Genomic DNA, 21,681 nt, shown 5'->3' with positions numbered 1-21,681 from the left:
TCTAGCTTACCCTCCTCTACATGGCTGTTGTGAGCACTGAATGAAAGACCACCTGAGAAGCACTCAGGAAACAATGATAAAGCACCATGGAACTGTCAGCTATTATTAAATATCCCCCTGTTTATCAGTGTACCATGGCCTGTGGAGAAGCAGGCCTTCATACTGTTCAGATGGTCTGTCTCAGAAACTCTGACCCTGTGTTCCAAAGCTCAAGAATATTACTCTTTGACTGTGATTGTTATTTAATGGTGGCTTCAAGATTTTGGGGGAGCTTTGGCTGTGTTTGAAGCAACCTCCTTGAAACTCAGGGTTTAGCTATGGTGGAAAGAAAGCTCTGCTGGCTTTCTGCGGGGAGCAGGGAGCCCTGCTGGCCTTCTGGGGGGAGCAGGGAGCCCTGGATTTGTAGCCAAAGACCTGAGCCTCAGGTCGCTGGCTCTGCCACTTCCTAGCTCTGTGACCTTGGGCAGGTGACTTCTCTCTGGGCTTCCATTTCTACCTCTGTAAAAATGCATGGCTTCAGGGCAGCTAGGTGGCACAGTGGATAGAGCACCAGCCCTGAAGTCAGGAGGACCTGAGTTCAAATCCGGCCTCAGACTAAACACTTGACACTTATTAGCTGTGTGACCGCGGGCAAGTCACTTAACCCCGATTGCCTAAAAAAAAAAGTGAGTGGCTTGGACCCTGTGGGCTTTGGTTTCAGAATATGGGATTTCTCCCCAGTTCTGTGCTTTGATAGACCTTCCTCGGCTGCCTGTCCCCATGAGTGCTAAGGAAGCTGAGGGCACAGAAGTACAGAGGCAACTCTAGTGTTGGCCTCATCATTGGGGCCTGAGCATGGCAGGGATTAAGTTCACATTCAGCACCGTTTGTATTAAGTACCTCCTCTGGGCAAAACCCTGTGCTTGGCTATGCCTTAAGAGACATTCAGGCCTCCTGCTCTCTGGTTTATCAAGTGCTTGGCCATCACTGTCTCATTTGAACCTCACAAAAGCCCTGTGACTTAAGCAGCATAGGTATTTTTCTCCACATGACAAATGAAGAAACTGAGTCTCAGAGGGATTGGTCCCAGATTGCATAACTCGGATGTAACAAAACCAGGGTTTCTGCCTTCACATTCGGTGCTCTCGTCCTGCTGGCTGCTTTAGCTGGAATCTGAATGTTCAGTTTTCGTGTTGATCTCCGAGGGACTTTTCCTAACAAGCTGACCAAGACTTTAATCGCGCCTCATTGTCTAATATCACTCAGCAGCTGCTGGCGCTGGGCAGGCTACCACCTAAAGTCTGTTCTTGCATGAGTGCTCTCCAATAGTGATGTTTTTGTTATTCCAGGGCTCTGGAGGCAGCGGTTTCCCTGGGGGGTAAAGATCTGACCCCATTCTATGGTCTGCTGGACGGGGGCAGAGAAGGAGAATTCTACAAGGTAATTGTCTTCCCAGTAAACACTTTCTGGCAACCTCTGTTTAGATTGTTAAAAAGAATGTACCCAGAACTAACCACGGTCCCTTTTCTAAAAGCTTTTCATCCTCATACCTACAAGACACACTTCCTACAAAAGACTGGAGAGGTGTTGCCTGGTGGATATTGCAGCCTGAAGCCTAAATTTGTCATGTTTCTTTTGTATTCCCGCTTAGGAACTGGAGGACTATTTTTATTATTCTCAGCTCCGTAGTCAGGGTATTGATACAATGGAGACCAGAAAGGTGTCAACAAAAATTCCCCTGAGTGAGCTTCCTTTTGTAATGAGAGCAATTGGCTTCTATCCATCTGAAGAGCAGGTAGGTAGAAAGAAAAAAAGAGTAACCAGGGGATATTAAATTTACACCAGAAAAGTCAAACAACCCAATTCTGCATTCTCTGAGAAACAGTGGTTGTGGGTCAAAGGGTGGATCCTAGGTTTGTTCTCGTAAAAATAGATTTGGGAGTTCACTTGTGGATGATTCAGATGCATTGTTGAAAAAGGATTTAACATGACAAAGAACATGATATTATGAGGGGAGAGATGAGAGAGACAGAGAGAAGGAGAGAAAGACAGAGAGAGAAAGAGAAGGGAGAGAGAGGAGAGAGAGAGAGAGAGAGAGAGAGAGAGAAGGAGAGAGAGAGGAGAGAGAGAGAGGAGAGAAGGGAGAGAGAGAGAGAAAGAGAGAGAGAGAGAGAGGTAGGGAGAGAGGGGGTGCTCTCAGGAATTGGTCCAAGCAGGTGAAAACAAGGTCGATTTCTCCTGGGAGGCGTGTTCTTATCTTTGGCTATGAGGTGTCTCCTGGAAACACTGTACAGCTGCATTAATAATAATAATAACCATCATTTATGTGCCTCCTGAAAGTCTGCAGAGTGCTTTGTATATGTTATTTCAATTGGTCCTCACAGCAGCTCCAGGAAGAAGGTGCTGGTCCCCATATTGTCCCCATTTTACAGAGAAGAGAACAGGCCAGAAGAGGTCAGGTGCTCTGCCCACCGTCGCACACCTGGGAAATGTCTGAGGTCATATTTGAACTCAGGTCCAGCGCTCTCTCCAGTGTGCCACCTACTTGCCTCCGTTTATTTATTAGATATTTTTGATGTCTCCCTTTTTACTATCACAGTCATTCTCAGGCATATTCCACCCCAAGATTGTCCTCTGCTTTGAAACAAAGAAAAATAGCTGTTAATTAGCTGTTAATTAAGTCAGTAAGTACTGAGTGCCTAATGTGCCACAGTCTGGCTAAGCTCTGGGGACACAGAGGGAGAAAAAAAATCAAATAGTCAGTCTTTGTTCTCAAGGAACTCACAGTCTAATAGGGAGACATAAAACAACTGCATACAGGTAAGATACACACAGGATAGGTTGGAGAGAATCTCAGAGGGAAGGCATGAAGGTTAAGGAGGACCAGGAACATCTTTGAGAAGGCAGTACCTGAGCTGATGATTGAAAGAAGCCACGTGGTGTTGAGGCAGGGAGTATGGCAGGGGAGAGAAGGGGTTGTGGACAAGAGATGTTGGGAAGGGAGATCAGATGGAGGGGGGTGAGAGGGTGAGGCAGGGGGTGTGGCAGGGAGAGAAGGGGCCACGGACAAGAGATGTTGGGAAGGGAGATTGGATGGAGGGGGGTGAGGGGGCAGGGAGGGTACAACCGAGGTTGTGGGCCTGGGGGCCTGGGACATGGTGGTACCCTGGACAGTCACAGGAAATCTAGGGAAAGGGGAGAGTTTAGGCTGGCAGGGGTGGGGGACCTGTGGCCTCAAGGCCACGTGTGGCCCTTTGACTGAATCCAGACGTCACAGACAAATCCCCTTCATAAAAAGACTTGTTTGTAAAACTTGGACTCAGAAGGCTGCACCCAAGGACCTAGAGGGCCACACACACACACGTGGCCTCGAGGCCATAGGTTAGGGGGAAGGATGAGTTCAGTTTTGAACATGTTGAGTTTAAAATGTGCACATCCTGATTGAGATGTCTTGTTGGCAGTTGGAGAAGCAAGTCTGAAAGTTAGGACTGGGTAAGTAGATCTGGGTATCATCAACGTGAAGATGATAATTGAATCCACGGGAGCTGATGAGATCACCAAGTGAAACAGTAGAGAAAGTATGGTAGGGTTAGACAGAGTGTATCTGACAGTGTGCAAAACATTTGGCCCCTGAGACTCCTGCCAGGAGGGACGATGGTCAGTAGTTATTAAGACTCCACCCGAGGGAGAGGAGCAGAGACTCCTCAGTCCCATTAGCTGTCACAACCTAGAAGAGACTCATTTAAGATGCAGGAGTCCTAAAATATGCAGGTTTTATTTGGCGGCCGAGAGCACATGACAGACGCTAGGAAGGTAACTCTTCTGTGGCGCCCGCTTTGATGCCCCCTCATTGGGATCCGCTGCTCTTGTGTCAGGATCACCCGGTTTTGATCACTGTGTGATCGGAAGGTCGCCTGTCTTCTCCCCAAGTACCGTCTGGGGCATGAGCCAGGGAACAAAACTTTCCGATCACTGTGGGCTCTTGGATGAGAGCATATGTGAGTGCCGGGGGTCCTTTCAGTTCCTCCACACACCCCACCCAACACTCATCTCTGAGAAGCGCGTGGCAAAATAAAAAAAGAAATCTGAGTCCCTGGTGAGAAAGGTGGGGGTGGGGGGGAGGCACAGACAAAAGCGTCCCTTCATCAGCTTCTTGCTGAGAAATCTGTCTCTTCTGAGAATTAGTGGTGAACGCGGTTTTCCGTCATTGTTGGGTATGTACAGATGTGCTTTTCACCTCTCTTGATCAGGGCTTGTCCCCATCTCCTCCTAGGGACTGGGCCATGGATGTGTAATGGCTGGTAATCAGGGCAGGAAGCCACACCACTGAATGGACATTCGGTTTATGCTGTTCAAATATTTGTTCAGCTCCTGCTATGGGCAAGGTTCTGTCCTAGGTGCTAGGAACACAAAGGCCAGAAAACAGACTCTGCCCTCCCAATCTGTGCAGAAAGGAGGGAATCCAAGGGAAGGAACTCTGACGAGGGAATCGGGGAAGGCTTCCCAGAGAAAGTGGTACTGGGGCTGAAGAGAAGGAGAAGGGTGCTGATATAAACACCCCGAGGTTAGGGAGGAGGGTCAGTGGCACCGGCCTTAGGGGACAAGTATTTATGAAGCACCTGCTGTCTGCAGTACACAGCGTCAGGCACTGGGCAAGATACGAAGAGAAGCTAGAGACAACCCCTTTTCTCAGGGAGCGTACAAGGAATCTAGTAAGGTTAGTCCACACGCACATTACCATGGGATTGTAGACTATGAGAGAGCAGCTCAGCGGTGCCAGAGTGCAGAGAGCGCTGGGCCTGGAGTCAGGAAGACCTGTGTTCAAATGTGACCTCAGATGCTTCCCAGCTGGGTGACCCTGGGCAAGTCACTTCACCCTGCTTGCCTCAGTTTCCTCATCTGTAAAATGAGCTGGAAAAGGAAACGGCCAACCACTCCAGTATCTTTGCCAAGCACACCCCCGATGGGGACACAGAGAGTCTGACGTGATTGAAACAACCAAGCAACAATAACAAGGTAGTCTGCGGCATGTGGCGGTTCTTTATGCGTGGAGCCGGCAGGTGGTACAGAGCAGGTGTTGGGAGTGTCAGCTCCCTCTGATCCGTGGCCTCTTCGATTTTAGACATTATTAAAGGGCACATTTATTCCTTTTGTTTGACGCCGTTTCTGCAGGCCCTTTCACCCAGATGGATCCCATGTCTTTCCACAAACTTTGCTAACTGATGAGACGTTTTATCTTAAGCTCTTGCAGAAAGCTTTTGACCCTTTTGTTTTCCTGTCAGATTTATTGAGACTTTAATAGAAATTTTCTCAGGGCTTTTTGGCTTGAAAACAGCCCTCTGCTGTGGTTAATGGTACATTCCCCATTGAGACATCGCTGTCCTTTTCCACGTTGTTTTAAACTCAGCTCTGACACATAGAGGGCTCAGACACTGATATCACACCCAGCAGTTGAAAGCCACTTACTATGACAAGACTGATGCATCATTATGTATTTTTGCTTCTCATTGTAGCTGTCTTAGGGAGTTTAAACTGGTTAATGTGATAAGTGGAGGTCCAAATCTCCAGCTCATCCAGAGAGCTGCTACTTAGCAGGATAGTGCCAAGTTCTGGGCAGCATGGGGAGCATTTTGGGGAATCCAAACCTCTTTGGAGAAGCTTTGATTTGCTATTATGGCAACAATATGGTGCTGCACGTGCACAGAAGGTGCAAATACCACCCTGTGGGAAGATGGGATAATGAGAATGAAACCTTGATATTGTCCTTAGCTGTGGTTGAGATGGTCATCAGTGGAAAGAGACTGGGGCATTCAGGAGCTTTTGAACAGGACTGTTTTCTCAGGGCTCTTCCCAAACTTGGTACACTAATCTTTGTGACTGACTCACTTCCAGTGGGGGAGGAAGGATTACAGCCAACTGGCACGGCCCATGCATATCAAGGAAGGGGAATCTTAGCTGAGGGCCAACAGGCAACACTTCTGCTCCTAGAAGAACCTCCTGGGAATCTGGAGAGCTCTACCCCGAAGAGGGGGCCTCAGCATCATAGGCTTCCTCCAAAAACAAAAATACACAAAGCATGTTTCAGTCTGACTGTCTCTTCTGCCTGGTGCTCGAAAGAGTGTGGTCTTCATTTCCAAATTGATAGGTACAGCTCCTGAGCTACCCCTCAGGCGAGGCTGTTTTGTTCTAGCCAGCAGTGGGTTGCTCCGCAGTGAAATGAAGGATGCCGCTTCTGTTTTCAGTACTTTAGAGAAACAATGTCTGTGTTCTTGGATCTGAAACTGGGTTTGGTTGTTTACCCTTGCTCTGTCTTCAGCTAACGACTCTTTCCTGACTTTAACCATGGGGCCACCCAGTTCTACAGTAAATAAAATCACTAAACTGGAATTAAGCCTTTGGTAGAGGGGTAAGCAGTGGACAGATTTATTCAACAAATATTTATTGAGTTCCTGCTGAGATCCTGGGTTTAAAGCCAGAAGAGACCTTAGAGATCGTCTGGCCCACCTTCCCCTCATTTTACAGAGGAAGAAGCCCCAAGATGTCAGGTAATAAATGGCAAAACTCGGGTTAGACCCATGTCCTCTGGCTCAAAATCTGGGATTCTCTCATCTGCTCCATATTGCTGTGCACCCTTCCCTATGGGAAGGAAGAAAGAGTCATAGATGATCCCCGCCCTTAGTGATCTTCCCAATGGCATTGCAGAGGAGAAAAAGCAGGAGTACAGATTACACTAATAAAGTTCGAAAGTGCCGCAAGACTTACACAAGGTCTGTGCTGGATCAGAGGAAGAAGAAATGGTTTTGAGCCAGGGAGATCAGGGAAGGCTTCCCGGAGGAGGTGACATTTGAGCTGGGCTTTGAAAGAAGGGCAGGAACGGAGTAGGTAGAGACAGTACATCCCAAGCGCGGAGATGGTGTGAGGTTCAGTTCTGGGTGTCTCTCTCGGGGAGGGCATTGTTAGGCTGCAGAACACCCGGAAAAGGCCAGTGAGGATGGGACCTTCAGACCACACCATATGAGGATTAGTTGGAGAAATTGAGGATGTTGAGATTGGAGAAAAGGAGGATAGATGTGAAAGCACATTCAGCTATCAAGTGATTAGGTTTGTTTTCACCCCGAGGGCAGAATTAGGATCAATGAGCAGAAGTGCAGAAAGGCTTGTCCTGTCATCCCAAAGTGGTGCCACCCACCACCTGTAGGTCAGTGAGTCAGCTGTCCCTCACTGGAGACTCCCAGAGGCTGAAGGACCATCTCATGGGTAGGTCGTAGAGGGGATTGTGGCTTAGGTACAGATTGGCCAGGCAGCCTCCGAAGACCTTGCAATGGCACAGTTGTGTGATTTAACAGCGACTCAAAAATGATCAGAGCGTCCAGGAACTTGCACAGGGCTGTTTCCTCAGTCTTTCCCAAGCTTTGAACACTAATCTTTGTGCCTGATGAGAGGCTTCCAGCCGAGGTGGAGCAGAGGTTTGGCTGCAGGGAAACAGCGGATGGGGAGCAGGGATCGGTTTTTTTTTCTTTTTTAGAATAAATAAATAGTTATTGACCTGAATCCCATTAGGTAGTCGGTTTGGTCTTATGATTCTAGCTCAGAGTTCACAAGTGAAACAGAGCGGAGAGAAGAGAGTGGCGTGGAGTGGGAGGAAGCATTTGTAGATGCATTCATACTCAGTCTAGGATCGGTCTACACTGCATGACCTGGAGCGAGTCACTCTGCTACCCTTTACTCCAGCTGAGCAGATAAAGAGGAAGACACACACACACACACACACACACCCCAACCAGAAGAAAGCCCTCAGTCCGTTGCCACATAGTCCACAGGCAAAACAAATTCCCACTTTGGTTGGACCTGAACATGCATGCCTCTGCACTTTCCCACCATCACCTCCCTGTCCAGAGGCCAATGGGATGTTTCCCATTCTTTCCTTTGGACACGTGGTTTGGAGCTGTGGGATCAGAGTTGTAGAGTCTTCCAGAGTTGTTCTCATTCTGCTGGTTCTGCTCCCTCTGGTGCACATCATTTCATTAGAGATCTTTCCAGCTTCCTGCAAAACAGTCCATTTTGTCATTGCTCACGAGCTGATAAAATCCCATTACATTTGTATACCACACACAGTTTGTTTAGCTGTTCCTAAGAGTATGCCCCCTTGGTTTCTAATTTCTAGCTACCATGAAGAGAGCTGCTGCAGATATTTTTGTACACTATGGGTGCTTTTCCCCTTTCTTTGATTTTTGAGAGGTTTGGGGATAGTAGTGTCATAGCTGGATCGAAGAATATGCACAATTTGGTAACTTTTGGGGCACAGGTCCCAATTTCTTCCCAGATTGGTTGGACCAGTTGATAGCTCCAAGTAAGTCACTTTCAATAGGCATTAAAAAAAGTATTTTCCTAATGATGAACTTGACAGACATCATTATTTGAACATTGAAAAACATTCTTTATTTAAAAAAAAGAACAGAAAAAGAGGATTGCATATAAAATCTGAAATCTCTATTATGTACAGCTTTTTTTTAACTAATAAATTTGATATGATAGTTCTAAAACTGACCTGCTTATCTGTGTTCTTTTCTGAACTACTTTTGGCCTTCTGTGTAGTCTTCTTAATGTTTTACTAGTGTCTTTTTCTTTTTCTGGGATGTCACTTCTCTTTTTTCTTTTTCTGGGATATCACTATCATACCTTCCCACTTTGCCCCCTATTACTATTTTCAAGAAATATGCAACTAGAAACTTTCTGAAGTCAGGAGGACCTGAGTTCAAATCCATCCTCAGACCAAACACTTGACACTCACTAGCTATGTGACCCTGGGCAAGTCAATTAACCCTAATTGCTGGGGAAAAAAAAAAGAAAGAAACTTTCTGGCTAAACAACCAGTGATTAGACATATTGTAGAGGGGATTCTTGGTCAGTCTAAGTCAACAAATATTTATTAAGCACCTGATATATGCCAACACCTGTGCTAGACACCAGAAAGAAAAACATAGTCATTCCAGCCCTCAAGGAATAACTCGTTCAGCTACAGATCCAACTGCATGGGGATTTTCAGGTCACAGGAGCAACAAGATGGTAGCTGTGACATCTTCATTAACGGCCACAACCTCTCAGCCCTCTCTAACGCAGAAATTATTTGCCAAAGATAAAGCAACTTCAGCTATTTCTGTGGTCTAGGATACCCAGAATCCAAAAGGAAGGTTTTAAAAATCCTCCCAGAACCAGGAGCTGATGCTCACCGGCCCTGTGCTCACTCAGTACCCCTCTCCTACCTCCAACACTATCAGCAGCGAGGCCACGCTAGCAGAACTGACGATACAACACAGGCTTACATCAAAGCCCACTCCTGCACCCCATTCCCTGTCTCTTTTTCTAGTGCCTTAGAGACTCTGGCAGCACATGGTGAAAGTTTGCTCAGGCATCAACAGCCAGTATGACTCTGGCTTGCAACCCAGAAGTACCAGTGCTGCAAAGCTCTGAACTGCTGGTGCTGGAGAAAGCAGGCTCTACTAGAACCAGAGAAAGCAGACTTTGAACTACTGGTGCCTGGCCAGAAAGTAAGGAGCAGAGGGAGCGGGCAGGGTCACCAGGACAGGACACCGTGCATGTGGGGAGTTCTGAAGCACCCCAGTAAGTCTGAAGGAAGAACGCAGCATCTAGCCGGAGCCAGTTCTGACCACTCAGAAGTCACATGGGGCAGAGACCTAGGCTGTTGAAGTATGAATTACTCAGTAAGGGAGGAGGCCAAGATACTTTTGAGATCTAGCCCCCAAGGAAACAGAAGGGAGGGAGTCAGAAAGTGAGTGATAAGGAAAATAAAAGAGGAAAGGTCTAAAAGTACCAAAATTTTCAGGAAAAAGAAATCTGAAGACCTTGAATATAAACATAAATCAACAGGAAAAAACTAATGATGGAAGGCAATATGGCTTTCAGATGTAGTAAATGAGTTCAGGCATCTGTGGATAAATACTGCCCCCTTTCCCCCAACAAAAGGAAAATGATGTAACACTTGATGAGACAAAGGACCCTGTGGAAGTTGAGGAGAGCATGAAACCACAACACACTGTTCCTGAGTGATTTAAAAGAAAATAAGAATTATGAGAGCAGAATTTCTGTCCTGCACAGCAAAAATAGTGAACAGAATAGAAGAACTCGAATGACGATGGCCAGCCTCGCCAAAGAAACAGAAAAGAGAACAGTAGATTGGGAATGCAAATACACAGAAGCAAAGGACAACCTAGAAGCAGAGAAGCAAGAAACAGGAACGTTGACAGAAAATATGCTGACCATGCAAACAAAACATAGTGAAGACATATTGGAAGATAGGACGGACAGAGGCAACGTGGTGATCATAGGAATCTAGACCACAAACCTTCACACTGTCCTGCAGGAAATAAAAGAAGAGGACTGCCCAGAGCTTCTAAACAGACACAGTGAAATTGTAATTGAAAGAATTCACGGATCACCTCCAGAGGAAAACAGAAAAACAGAACAGCAACCGTAAGCTACAAACTCTGAGACTGCAGTAGTGGCTAGATTGAACAATTCAAGTTGGAAACAAGTTGTACAAGCATCAAGAGATCAGACTGGCTGCCTGCTGAGTTCTCTTCAGATTCTTTCTTTCTGGACGATTGAGAGTCTTGTTTGGAGCATCAGGTCTGTGCAGGGGAGTAGGAGGAGGAGCAGCGAGGTGGCACAGTGGATAGCACGCCGGGATCAGTTCGGATCCAGCCTCAGACACTAGCCATGTGACCCTGGCCAAGTCACTTCACCCTGTTTGCCTCAGTTTCCTCATCTGTAAAATGAGCTGGAGAAGGAAATGACAAACCACTCCAGGATCTCTGCCAAGAAAACCCCAAATGGGGTCACGAGGAATAGGACACAACTGAAAAACAACTGAACGACAAGGTGCAGGACCTGGAATTAAGAAGACCTTCATTTCAACCTTGCCTTTAGTCACTAAGTGGGTAACCCTAAGCTAGTTGCTTAATGTCTCCTAGTCTGTTTCTTCGTCTATGAAACGGGGGCAGCTAGGTGACGCAGTAGATAGAACTCCAGCCTTGGAGTCAGGAGGACCTGAGTTCAAATCTGACTTCAGACACTTGACACTTACTAGCTGTGTGACCCTGGCCAAGTCACTTAATCCCGACTGCCTCACCGAAAAAGCAAAAAAAAAAAAAGACTAAATAATACAATGAAGAAATAAGCATTAATTTTTTTTTAAAAGTGTGAAAATCCAAAACAGCTGATATTAGCACCTACCTACTAGCATTGTTGTGAGGACAGAATGAGATGACCCATGTAAAGCAGTTCATAAGCTTTAAAGCGCTATATAAATGCTCATCATCATGATTACTGTTATGGAGGAATATTTCTGAATTGAGTGATCATGCTGAGAAAAACTAGATGTGGCCCAACATTGTACCTGTTACTTTCTTTTCTTTCTTTTTTTTTTTTTTGGCTAGGCAGTGGGGTTAAGTGACTTGCCCGGGGTCACACAGCTAGTAAATATTATGTGTCTGAGGCCGGATTTGAACTCAGGTTCTCCTGAATCCAGGGCCAGTGCTCTATCCACTGCGCCACCTAGTTGCCCCCTACTTTCTACTCTTTTAAACTATGTGAATAACACCAACAAATTAAAAGTAAATGTAACAAAAGTATAAAGATCCATCAGGACTCAAATGAAGAGGGATGAGGACAGGCCCCCAACCCACTCCTTTGTGGAAGTGGGAGGTCTGCAGGTGTTATACATTGCACATATTTTTGGACTTTTTCAGTTTATCAGTCAGTTGGCACTGACTTTTTTCTTTCGTCTCTTAAAAAACACTATTTGTCAGGGCAGCGAGGTAGTACAGTGGATAGAGCACCAGCACTAGAATCAGGAGGACCTGAGTTCAAATCCAGCCTCAAACATTTGATACTCACTACCTATGTGACTCTAGGCAAGTCACTAAACCCTGATTGCCTCACCAAAAAGCAAAAAAAAAAAAAAAGATACTATTTGTCATACGGGATAACTTCCTCTGGGAGGAAGAAGAATGCTTGGGATAATTATGATGCTATAAGAAACAATATATTAATACAAATTGTTTTTTTAAAAAGTATGTGAAAATTTCAGATTTTTACCAAGAATACATGTTTTAAAAATTTCTGCATCTTTTTTAGATTGATGATATGCTAAATGAAGTTAAATTCAGTGAGTATGTGGATACAGGGAAGCTCGTTGATTCAATCAACTTGCCAGATTTTGTCAAGGTTTACATCAACCACAGACCACCTTTTGGTCAAACCATGAGTGACATACGAAATTCTTTCAAAATTCTTGGCTATCTCAAAAGGATGAAGAAATGGCTATTAGGAGAGAAGATTTCCTAGAATTGCTTCTAACCAAAGGTCAGTATATATGCCTAAGGTTTTCTCAAGCAAGGAGTAACACAAAAGGCATCATCTGAGATACGTATGATGAGAACAAGAGGTGGGCTGGTCAGGTATAGAGAATGAGCGATAACAGACAGGCAGCCTCAGTGTGGGCACTGGCATTCTTACCAGGGCCACTGAGTCAATGTGCAGTGGCGGACTCACATAGGCACGACACACCTCAGTCTCCCAAGATGAGATCATGGGTTGTGATCAGTCAACCAATGAGCATTTATTAAGTAGCAGTAGCAGAAGGCATACTCCCATCATGAGATCATGATTACAACTGGCATTGCTATAGCATTGATAGGTTTGCAAAGTGCTTTACAGACTTTATCACAAGGGCAAGCTAGGTATTGCTGTTACTGATAGTAGTATCCTCATTTTACAGGTAAGGAAACCGAGGCTTAGAGAAGGCAAGCAGCTTGCTCGTGATCACACAATTAGTAATGTCAGAGGGAGAATTTAGACCCTAGTGTCTAGCCCTTGGTTCACTGTGCCAGGCTGCCTCTCTGAGGCATCAAAGGATATAAGTACTTGGTGAATGGTAAACAACAGCCTGCTTTTATGTAAAGCCCAGTTTGTGGCTTGCAAGGTAAAGATGGAGGTTCCCATTGAAAAAGCAGAGCTGGGAAGAAGAGGAGATCCTGGGACAGTGGTTTAGGCACTGTCCTTCAGCTATAGAGCTGAAGAGTTGTGACTGATTACTTTACGTGAGCATGCTGAATAAGCTGTCTGTCTGCCCCTTTTTGTAAAGCTATAAGTTTGGGGTATTTTTTTTTTAAGCAATTGGGGTTAAGTGACTAGCCCAGGGTCACAAAGTTAGTAAGTGTCAAGTGTTTGGTCTGAGGCCGGATTTGAACTCAGGTCCTGAGTTCCAGACCCTGGAAGACCTTTTTCTCTTTGTAGAGAATGCAGTCGGCTCTCAGATTGGGCTGCTCAATGGGGTTCCCAGGGTCAGGCCCGGTTGCCTTCTCTGCTGCCCAGGGATCATGGTCCCTGAAAGTGCCTCCTTGCTGGCTTAACTACCTCTTGGTGTTCACATTTGTCCATCCCATTGCTCCCCATCAAAGCTACGTGGCCTTGAAACAACTCCCTTCCCCTCCCCCTCCCAGTGGTCTTCACCGCCAGCAGAAGGCTTGCGAGCTTTCCCTCTTGAACGCTGAAATTTGCCCAGGGCTTAGCGACTTAAAGCTCCCAGAGGCCTGGCTAATTTGTTTGCTCAGCCAATTGCTTTGTTCCCTTCTTAACTCAATCAGAGAAGTGGTTGTGCCTCATAAAGGGGTCACAGGGTATCCAGGCTTGTTAACTCATTAAAACCTCTTCCCCTCCCTTACACATAAGTCAAAACTTAACTTCAGGATTGAAGAGGTTAAAAGCACCGAAGGAAGCCTGTGGAATGATGCTCATGAATGAACCGAATCGTATGCCATTTAAATTGTTTGTTTTTCCAGTTAAGGAAATGGTAAAATAACTGATGAACCTACTTCCCAATAATGTGGGCAGTCCCCCCACTAGTGAGGGCTCAAAAGTCATCTACGCTTTCTCTCCTGTGCAATTTTTGTCCACATTCTTCTGTAAATATGTCACAGAAGATTGCCCCAGCACACAGATGCCTTTCTTGAGGTCTTTTAATATTTTTTTGGATTCAAGCATAACCCTCAGACCACTCATTTATTTGCCCCTCACCTTAAATAGAGGAATTGGCTGCCCTCATTTTCCAGCCTTTGTTAACTTGGAGTGGAGATAAGTCTGGGTCCTTGAGGCCAGTGCACAAGGACCCTACAGTCCACATTGTCCCAACCAAAGGAGAAAAGTTGGAGCATGAACCTGGTCTGCTGTCCAAAGATCAGCTCAGCTGAGTTGGAACGAGCATGTCACCAAAGGGGGTGGCCACCGGTGGGCATAGCCTTCTCTTTTAGGCCACAATCAATCATGAAACAATCTCTGCCAAGGTGTAGGCAGGTCAGGAGATGTTTTAGCAGATTTAGTGATGAAATAATGACTCCACAGAGCATCGGAGCTCATTCATGTAGTGCGGGCGTCTTAGCAGAGTGCCTTCACATCCACAGTGCCAGGCTCTAACCAGTTGCCTTTTTACCGGACGGGGCACAGGGGAGCATATGACCGAGGAGGAACTGTCAGACTGCTTCAGCACGCTGTTTGGCCTGAACCCAGAGGGCTGGAAATCGGAACCTGCAACCTTGGATTACAAAGGTACGGTATGATGATTAACCTTCCCCAGGCACTGATGAATGCTCTGTAGAATGACCCGGGCAATCGTCTTCCTGACTAGTTGAGTTTTCACCAAGTTCGGCGCAAGGAAATCACCACACAGCATGTTAGAGAGGAATGAATATCCTCAGTGAAAGCATGTTAGCCATTCCTTTGGCCGTTCTTTTTGACTTCATGTTGCCTTGCTTGCTTTTCCATCTTTTTTTTTTTCTTAATAATGTTGACAAGCTCATTTGTACATAGTGCTTCAAGGTAAACAAAACACTTTCCTGAAACCTAGCCCTGTGAGGATGGGTAATGCAGGCATTATTATCCCCATTTTGCAGATGAAGCTGAAGATCAGAGAGGTTAAATAATCTGTCTGTGGTCACTAGTTAGTTGGGATTTGGAGCCAGAATTTGATCCCGGGTCATCAGAACTCAACAAATATTTATTAAGTGTCTTCTGTATACAGTGCAGTACTGGTACCGTGCCAGGTACTGGGGCTACAAAGGAAAAAATGAAACCGTCTCTGTCCTCAAAAAGCTTACATTCTTTGGGAAAGTAGGGATCAAACATGCACATAAAGAAGCAGATAGATGGTCACTTGAAGAGAGAGTATTAACAATTGGGGGATCGGGAAAAGCCTCACAAAAGAGGTAGGACCTTGAAGGAAGCTCAAGTCCTAAAAGGGGTGCATTCCAGGCTTAGACCATACCCTATGCCAACTACAGAAGGGGGAGACAGAATAGCAAGGTGACCTGTTTGGAACATCAAGTATGTGGAAAGGTGGGCCGGAATCTTGTGGCGAAGAGCTCTGATGGAAGGCCAGCCCGGGTCAGGTGCAAAATGTGTCCCAAAAGTCTTAGTGCTGTCATACTGCACTAAGACTTTTGGGACACCGTTTATTTTATTATGGAGGCAATGAGGAAAGAACCACTAAAGTTTTTTTTTTTTGGCTAGCCAGTGGGGTTAAGTGACTTGCCCAGGGTCACACAGCTAGCAAGTGTTATGTGTCTGAGGCCAAATTTGAACTCAGGTCCTCCTGACTCCAGGGCCGGTACTCTATCCACTTTGCCACTAAAGATTTTTGAGTGCAGCAGGGATATAGTCAGACCCCTGCCTTGGGAGGATTTTTGTGGAAACTGTGCAGAGGATGGATTAGAGAAAAGGGAGTTAAAAAAAAAAAGTGGGGAGGGGGCAGCTAGGTGGCTTAGTGGATAGAGCACTGGCCCTGGAGTCAGAAGGATCTCAATTCAAATGTGGCCTCAGATACTTCCTAGCTGTGTGACCCTGGGCAAATCACTTAACCCTGATTGCCTTCCCTAAAAAAGTGAAGAGCCCACTTAGGAGGCTTTGGCAGTAATGCAGGCAGGTCGATAGGGGCTTGAACTAGGGTAGCACCATATGAATGGAGGGCAAAGGACAGAGGCAAGAGATATCTTGGAGGCAGAATCAACAGGACTTGGCAACTGATAGATCAAGGTGGATGAGAGAGAGAAGCCAAGAATGATTCCAAGGTTCTGAATCTGGATGACTGGAAAGATGGTATTTTCGATAGAAACAGGAACTTGTGGAAGGAGAAGGTTAAGAGGTGATTTTGCACACAATAAATTTGAGCTGCTTTGGGGACATTGAGGTGGGGTTGTCCATTAGGTCTGGTGAAAAGAGTCTGAAGTTTGGACGAGAGACTGGGGCTGAATACACACATTTGGGAGTCTTCTTCATAGAGGTAACATTGAACCCATGGGAACTGATGGGATTGTCCAGATGTAGGGGAGGGAGGACCCAGGACAGAACCTTGAAGAATGCCCACATTCAGGGACAGGAGATGGAAAGATGGTGATCCCACAGAGAAGATCAAGGAAGGGTCGCATGAGCAGGAAGGGAGGACCCGTAGAAAGAGAAGTGTCACAGATGCTGAGGGAGGAGGGAGTGTCTAAAAGGAGAGGAGGGGGATCACAAGGGCCAAAAACTGCAGAGAGGTCAACCAGGGTGAGGAATGAGAAAAGCAGTCAAGAAAACGTTGGTAGCTTTGAAGGGAAATACGAGGCGACATAGCACGGGGGGAAGCACTGGATTTAGAGTCAGAGAAACTGGGTTAAAATCTTGGTTCTGCTGCTCTGAGCTTCAAAAGAAATTGGCAGAAGGGGGAGAGAACACTTTCGGCTTGGGGGAGGGGATCAGAGACTCTGGGCCTCTGTCTCCTCTCCTGTAAAAATAAGGGGGCTAAACTCGACCGTCTTTAAGATTCCCTCTGTCTGTAAACCTATGACCCCATACATGGTGGGACTGTAGGCCAGAAATGGAAGGGGAGGAAGTGAAAGGAACAGATAAAGGTTATTTTTCTAGAAGTTTGGTCATGGGAGGGAAGAGAAAGATAGAATAATAGCTTCAGAGGATGGCAGCTTCAAATGAAACTTTTTTATTGATAATAATAACTACAGCATTTTGTAAAGGTTTGCAAAGCACTTTACAAACATTATCTCAGTAGCCTTAGAAGATGGGTGTTATTATTATCCTCATTTTACGGGTGAAGAAACTGAGGTAGGCAAAGCTTAAATGACTTGCTCAGCATCACACAGCTATAGCAGGCATCTAGGGCTGGATTTTAAGTAAGTCTTCCTGACTCCAGGTCTGATGCTCTAACCACTGTGATACCCACTGCCTTTTTAAGGGTGGGAGAGACAGAGACAAGCTTGTCAGCAGTGAGGAAGGGGCCAGTGATAATGAGGAAATGAAGGTGAGAGGGGCAGGGGAAAGGACCCGAGGGGGAAAACTCCCAGAGCAGATAGAGGGCTTGGCCTTGGCAAGGCCTGACAGACCAGAACAGAGGAGGAGAGGATGGGGGCAATGTAGTGAGACTCTGGAGTGTAGAATAGCAGGCTCCTGGCATGGTCCCATTGCTCAGGAGGGTGGATATAAGGGCTCAGGGAAGGATTGTTGCAGAAAAAGAGACTGTTAGGAAGGGACATCTTAGTTTACTGAAAAGCTTTAGCATTTCCCAGAACTTTTAAATACATACATACATTGTTTTTAATGAATCAGGTCCCTGTATTCCTGCACACATTGTGTGTGTGTGTGTGTGTGTGTGTGTGTGTGTGTGTGTGTGTGAATGTATCTGCTCCTCAGCTCTTCCTTCAAAGAGAGGGAATAGGCATAAAATCCATCTCTTACTTCAAAGCTCAGCAGTGACTACTCCTCCGTGGAGCCTTCTCTGAATACACACCTACACAGACACAGACACAGACACACACACACACACACACACACACACACAATGCACACATGCACACAGCTGAAAGTGCTCTCTCCCTCTTCAAATTTCTTTTTCCCTTTTTAAAAATTTATGTACAGACTTATTCTTTTTTTTAAGTACACAAACTCTCTCCACCCTTCTACCCCCTCTCCCACCCACTGAGAAGGCGAGAAAAACAAAACCTATTACAAATATATGCAGATATGCAAAACAAGTTTCTACCTTAACTGTGTTCCAAAAAAGGGAAAGAAATGGGGGAAAAATGCTTCAATTTGCACTCTGAGTCCATCACTGCACTTTTAGTTTGGTTGAGATAGGGAAAAGACCTAGCCGGAAAGGAAAGGAAAGGAAAGGAAGGGAAGACAGGAAGAGAATGGGAGGGGAGTGGAAAGGAGAGGATTTGGGAGATAGTACATCTTGTTCAAGGGACAGCCAGGCAGCCAATGTCATTGGACTATAGAGTATGTGAAGAGGAATAAGGTATAAGAATCCTGGAAAGATAGGAAGAGGCCAGCCTATGAAGGGCTTTAGAAGCCAAACAGAAGATTTTCTGTCTGGTATTGGAGGTGATAGGGGACCGCTGGCATTTCACTGACTAAGTGATGACATAGACTTGGACTCTGGGTAAATCCGTGTGACGGCCAAGCGGAGGATGGAGGGGCTGGGGAGAGACTTGCGGCAGGCTGACCTAGGTGGGAGGTGATGAGGGCCTGCACCAGGGTAGGGGTGTCAGTGTCAGAGAGAATTCTGGAGGGGACATTCTGAAGGTAGAAACAACACAACGGGACGGCTGACTGGGTGTCAGGGGCCAGAGAGAGTGAGGAACATGCAGCTTGTCAGGAGGCGAGCGTGGGATTTCCTGTCCCCGCTTCTTTTTCCTGCCCTCTCTCTGCCCTCTGCCTGGCCCAGGCAGGTAGGGCTAGGAAGGACACACTAGGCCTGAAAAGCCTGTGGACGGTGTGCCCTTTTTGTCAGGCTCTCCCTGGAGTCACCCAGGGTGACCAAGATCGCTGGGCTCCATTGATGCCATCACTCCCTGTTCAGGTGTCAGAGAGAAGGGCATTGACAATGTTAACAAAGCTTCTAAATCCAGACCAGTCCATGGTAGTCTAGACTGGGCAGTCATTGCCTGCTCTAAACTTCAGCATTCACCTTTGACATCTGGGAGGGGCTGGTGGATAGAGTGGAGACAGAGGGCTGGCCTTGGGCCCAGGAAGGCTTGGGTTTGAATCCTGCATCTGATCCACTTAACCTGGAGGAGCCTTGATTTCCTGCCTCATTCGACAGAGGCAACACCTGCAGCTCTCCTTTTTTAAATTATTTTTCCCCAATCACATGTTAAAACAATTTTTTAAACATTTTTGGCGGGTTAGGCAGTGGGGTTAAGTGACTTGCCCAGGGTCACACAGCTAATAAATGTTATGTGTCTGAGGCCGGATTTGAACTCAGGTCCTCCTGAATCCAGGGCCGGTGCTCTGTCTACTGTGCCATCTAGCTGCCCCCTAAACACTTTTTTAGCGTTTTCAGTTCCAGATTGTATTCCTCCCTCCCTCCCCCCCCCCCCGAGATGGCAAGCAATCTGATATAGTTTATACATGTGTAATCATGTTAAACATTCCATATTAGTCATTTTGTGCCAGAGGACTTGAATAGAAGGAATGAAAAAGAAAAGAAAGAGAAAGAGAAAAATAGTTATGTTTTGGTCTGTCTTCAGACGCAGTCAGTTCTTTCTCTGGAGGTGGATAGCATTTTTCATCATGGGTCCCTTGGGATTGTCTTGGGTCATCATATTGCTGAGAATAGCGAGGTCATTCACAGTTGTTCGTCAGACAATGCTGCTGTTACTGTACGGCAGCTCCTGGTTCTGCTCACTTCACTCCGCGTCAGTTCGTGTCAGTCTTTCCAGGTTTTTCTGAAACCATCCTCTTGTCATTTCTTACAGTGCAATAACATTCCGTCACAATCACCTACCGCAGCGTGTTTATTTAGCCATTCCCCAATCGATGGGCATCCCTGTGATTGGCGATTCTTAGCCACCACAGAAAGTTCAGCTCCTCCTTAGCAATGGGAGTTGACAACCAGTGTGTAGAACATTTTTGGAAAGACTCAAACACAGTGGGAAAATCCCCAAGAAGCAGAGCCGGGCAGGTGGGAGGAGAGGAGCAAGGCGCGTGAGAAGTGTCTGCAAGGACGAGGGGTTTGGCCCACAGAGGAGGCTTAGAGGGAAGTGCCGATGCCTTCAGGTCCCGGAAAGGTCCTCATGGGGAAGAGGGATCAGGCATGTTTTGTTTGGCTTAGGAGCAGAAAGGGGGACAGGTACGAGGTGGGGAGGAGGATCAGGTTTGATGTTTGTTAAAGAAGCTTCCAACAACGAGAAGTGTCCTGGGAAGCAGCAGCTTCCCCTTCCCCTGGAGGTCCCCACGTGGCACCCAGAGGACTCCTTCCTCGTCTGGGGCGTCGGAGAAGGAATTCCTTTTCAGGTCGAAGTCGTTGGCCTAGTTGCCTCTGAGGTTCTTTCCAGTGCAGAGATTCAGACTCTTTGAGGCCTAGCTCAGAAACATACTAGCAGCGTGACCTCTCTCAGCCTCGTTCATCCTAACTGTATAATGAGAATAATAATATGTGTGCTGTCTGCCTCCTTGCATGAAGAAAGTGCTTTGCAGCCTGGTTAAGCGCTCTAAAAGTGGGAGTTATCATTGTTATGATGCTCCATTTGGGCTTTCTCCCAAAGTATCTTGGGCCAAAATTACTCTTGCCCTCATGTCAGACTGTCCAATGAAGTTTGCAGAGAACTGATCGACAGTCATCACTCTGGTGAAAATGGGATTTTAACCAACCTCCACACGATGGCATCCAGGCAACCAAAGTCAGGTCCTGGAACAGATCCCTTTGAATGTGTGTGTGGGTGGTGGGGGGGGGTTGGTGATACTTCCTTGTGATTCTTTTCCTCAACCTTCCTGAGCTGGGGACCTGGGCATGTGGGGACTGTTCTGTTTCATCTTATTTATCCAGGATCTGACATTTGCCTGGAGGAAGAGCTCCCGGAAGAAATCACTGCTGAGATATTCACTGCTGACATTCTTGGCTTGCCCATTCCTGAAGACCTCTGAAAAGGCCATCGAAGTGGGAGAGATGCAGGAAACACAGAACTTTGCCCTTTCCCCAACAGATGCTGCTCCCCCCCAACCCCTCCCCCTCCATTGACCCTTTTAGGAATTTTTAGGATTACAAGGAAATTTCTGTAAAGCACCAAAGTCGAGATGTTGGAAAGGCCAGTATCCTGCTAATTGACAAAGCCCATGAACTGGGGAATTGGGTTAAGTATGAAACCTGAAAATTAAAGCAGGATGAGCTGTGAATTGCACATAGTTATTTGGGTCTGTCCTTGTTCTCTAGAGGTGATTTTTCCAGGAGAGAGAGAAAGGCCTCTGAGAACTGGTCCGTGGGTAGGGTGGGAGTCGGGGGGAGTGGAGGGTTGGCACACAGGAAGCACCTTCTGTCACACTGACTTCCTCTGCAAGACACCAGACAAGCTTCGTTCCCAGAGGAGTACGTGTGGCCCAGTGTTAATTCTCTCTAAGTCACCCACGACTGCTCAAGTGAGCCCTCAGCATCGGTTGTGGGGGGTGGGGATGTTTTGAGGGGTGGGTCCCTTCCAGAATTGGCTTATCTCATCCGGATGGGGATGGCCGTTAACAAGAATGTCAACGGCCTGCTTAATCCAAACAGGAACCTCGGCAGAGAATCTAGAGAACAGGGCCGCCGGCACACTCGCCCAGGCTGCCTACACGTGCTGTCGCAGAGCCACAAACCACCCGGCT

General features: G+C 46.6%; 1 protein-coding gene across 1 annotated transcript in view; it reads left to right on the top strand.

Moving 5' to 3' along the window:
- The window catches only part of CFAP251 (cilia and flagella associated protein 251), an 87,671-nt gene extending 66,434 nt beyond the window's left edge, over positions 1 to 21,237 (top strand). The window contains 6 exon segments of the mRNA XM_020970268.2: positions 1,329 to 1,419; positions 1,631 to 1,774; positions 12,136 to 12,301; positions 12,304 to 12,363; positions 14,503 to 14,604; positions 20,873 to 21,237. Coding sequence (XP_020825927.1) covers positions 1,329 to 1,419; positions 1,631 to 1,774; positions 12,136 to 12,301; positions 12,304 to 12,363; positions 14,503 to 14,604; positions 20,873 to 20,970 — 661 coding nt within the window. The 3' untranslated portion in view covers positions 20,971 to 21,237.
- The last annotated feature ends 444 nt before the right edge of the window (positions 21,238 to 21,681 follow it).

This window comes from Phascolarctos cinereus, unplaced genomic scaffold, assembly GCF_003287225.1.
Source record: "Phascolarctos cinereus isolate Bilbo 61053 unplaced genomic scaffold, phaCin_HiC Scaffold_4;HRSCAF=312, whole genome shotgun sequence".
NCBI lineage: Eukaryota > Metazoa > Chordata > Mammalia > Diprotodontia > Phascolarctidae > Phascolarctos > Phascolarctos cinereus.
This window is presented reverse-complemented; position numbering and strand designations above follow the sequence as displayed.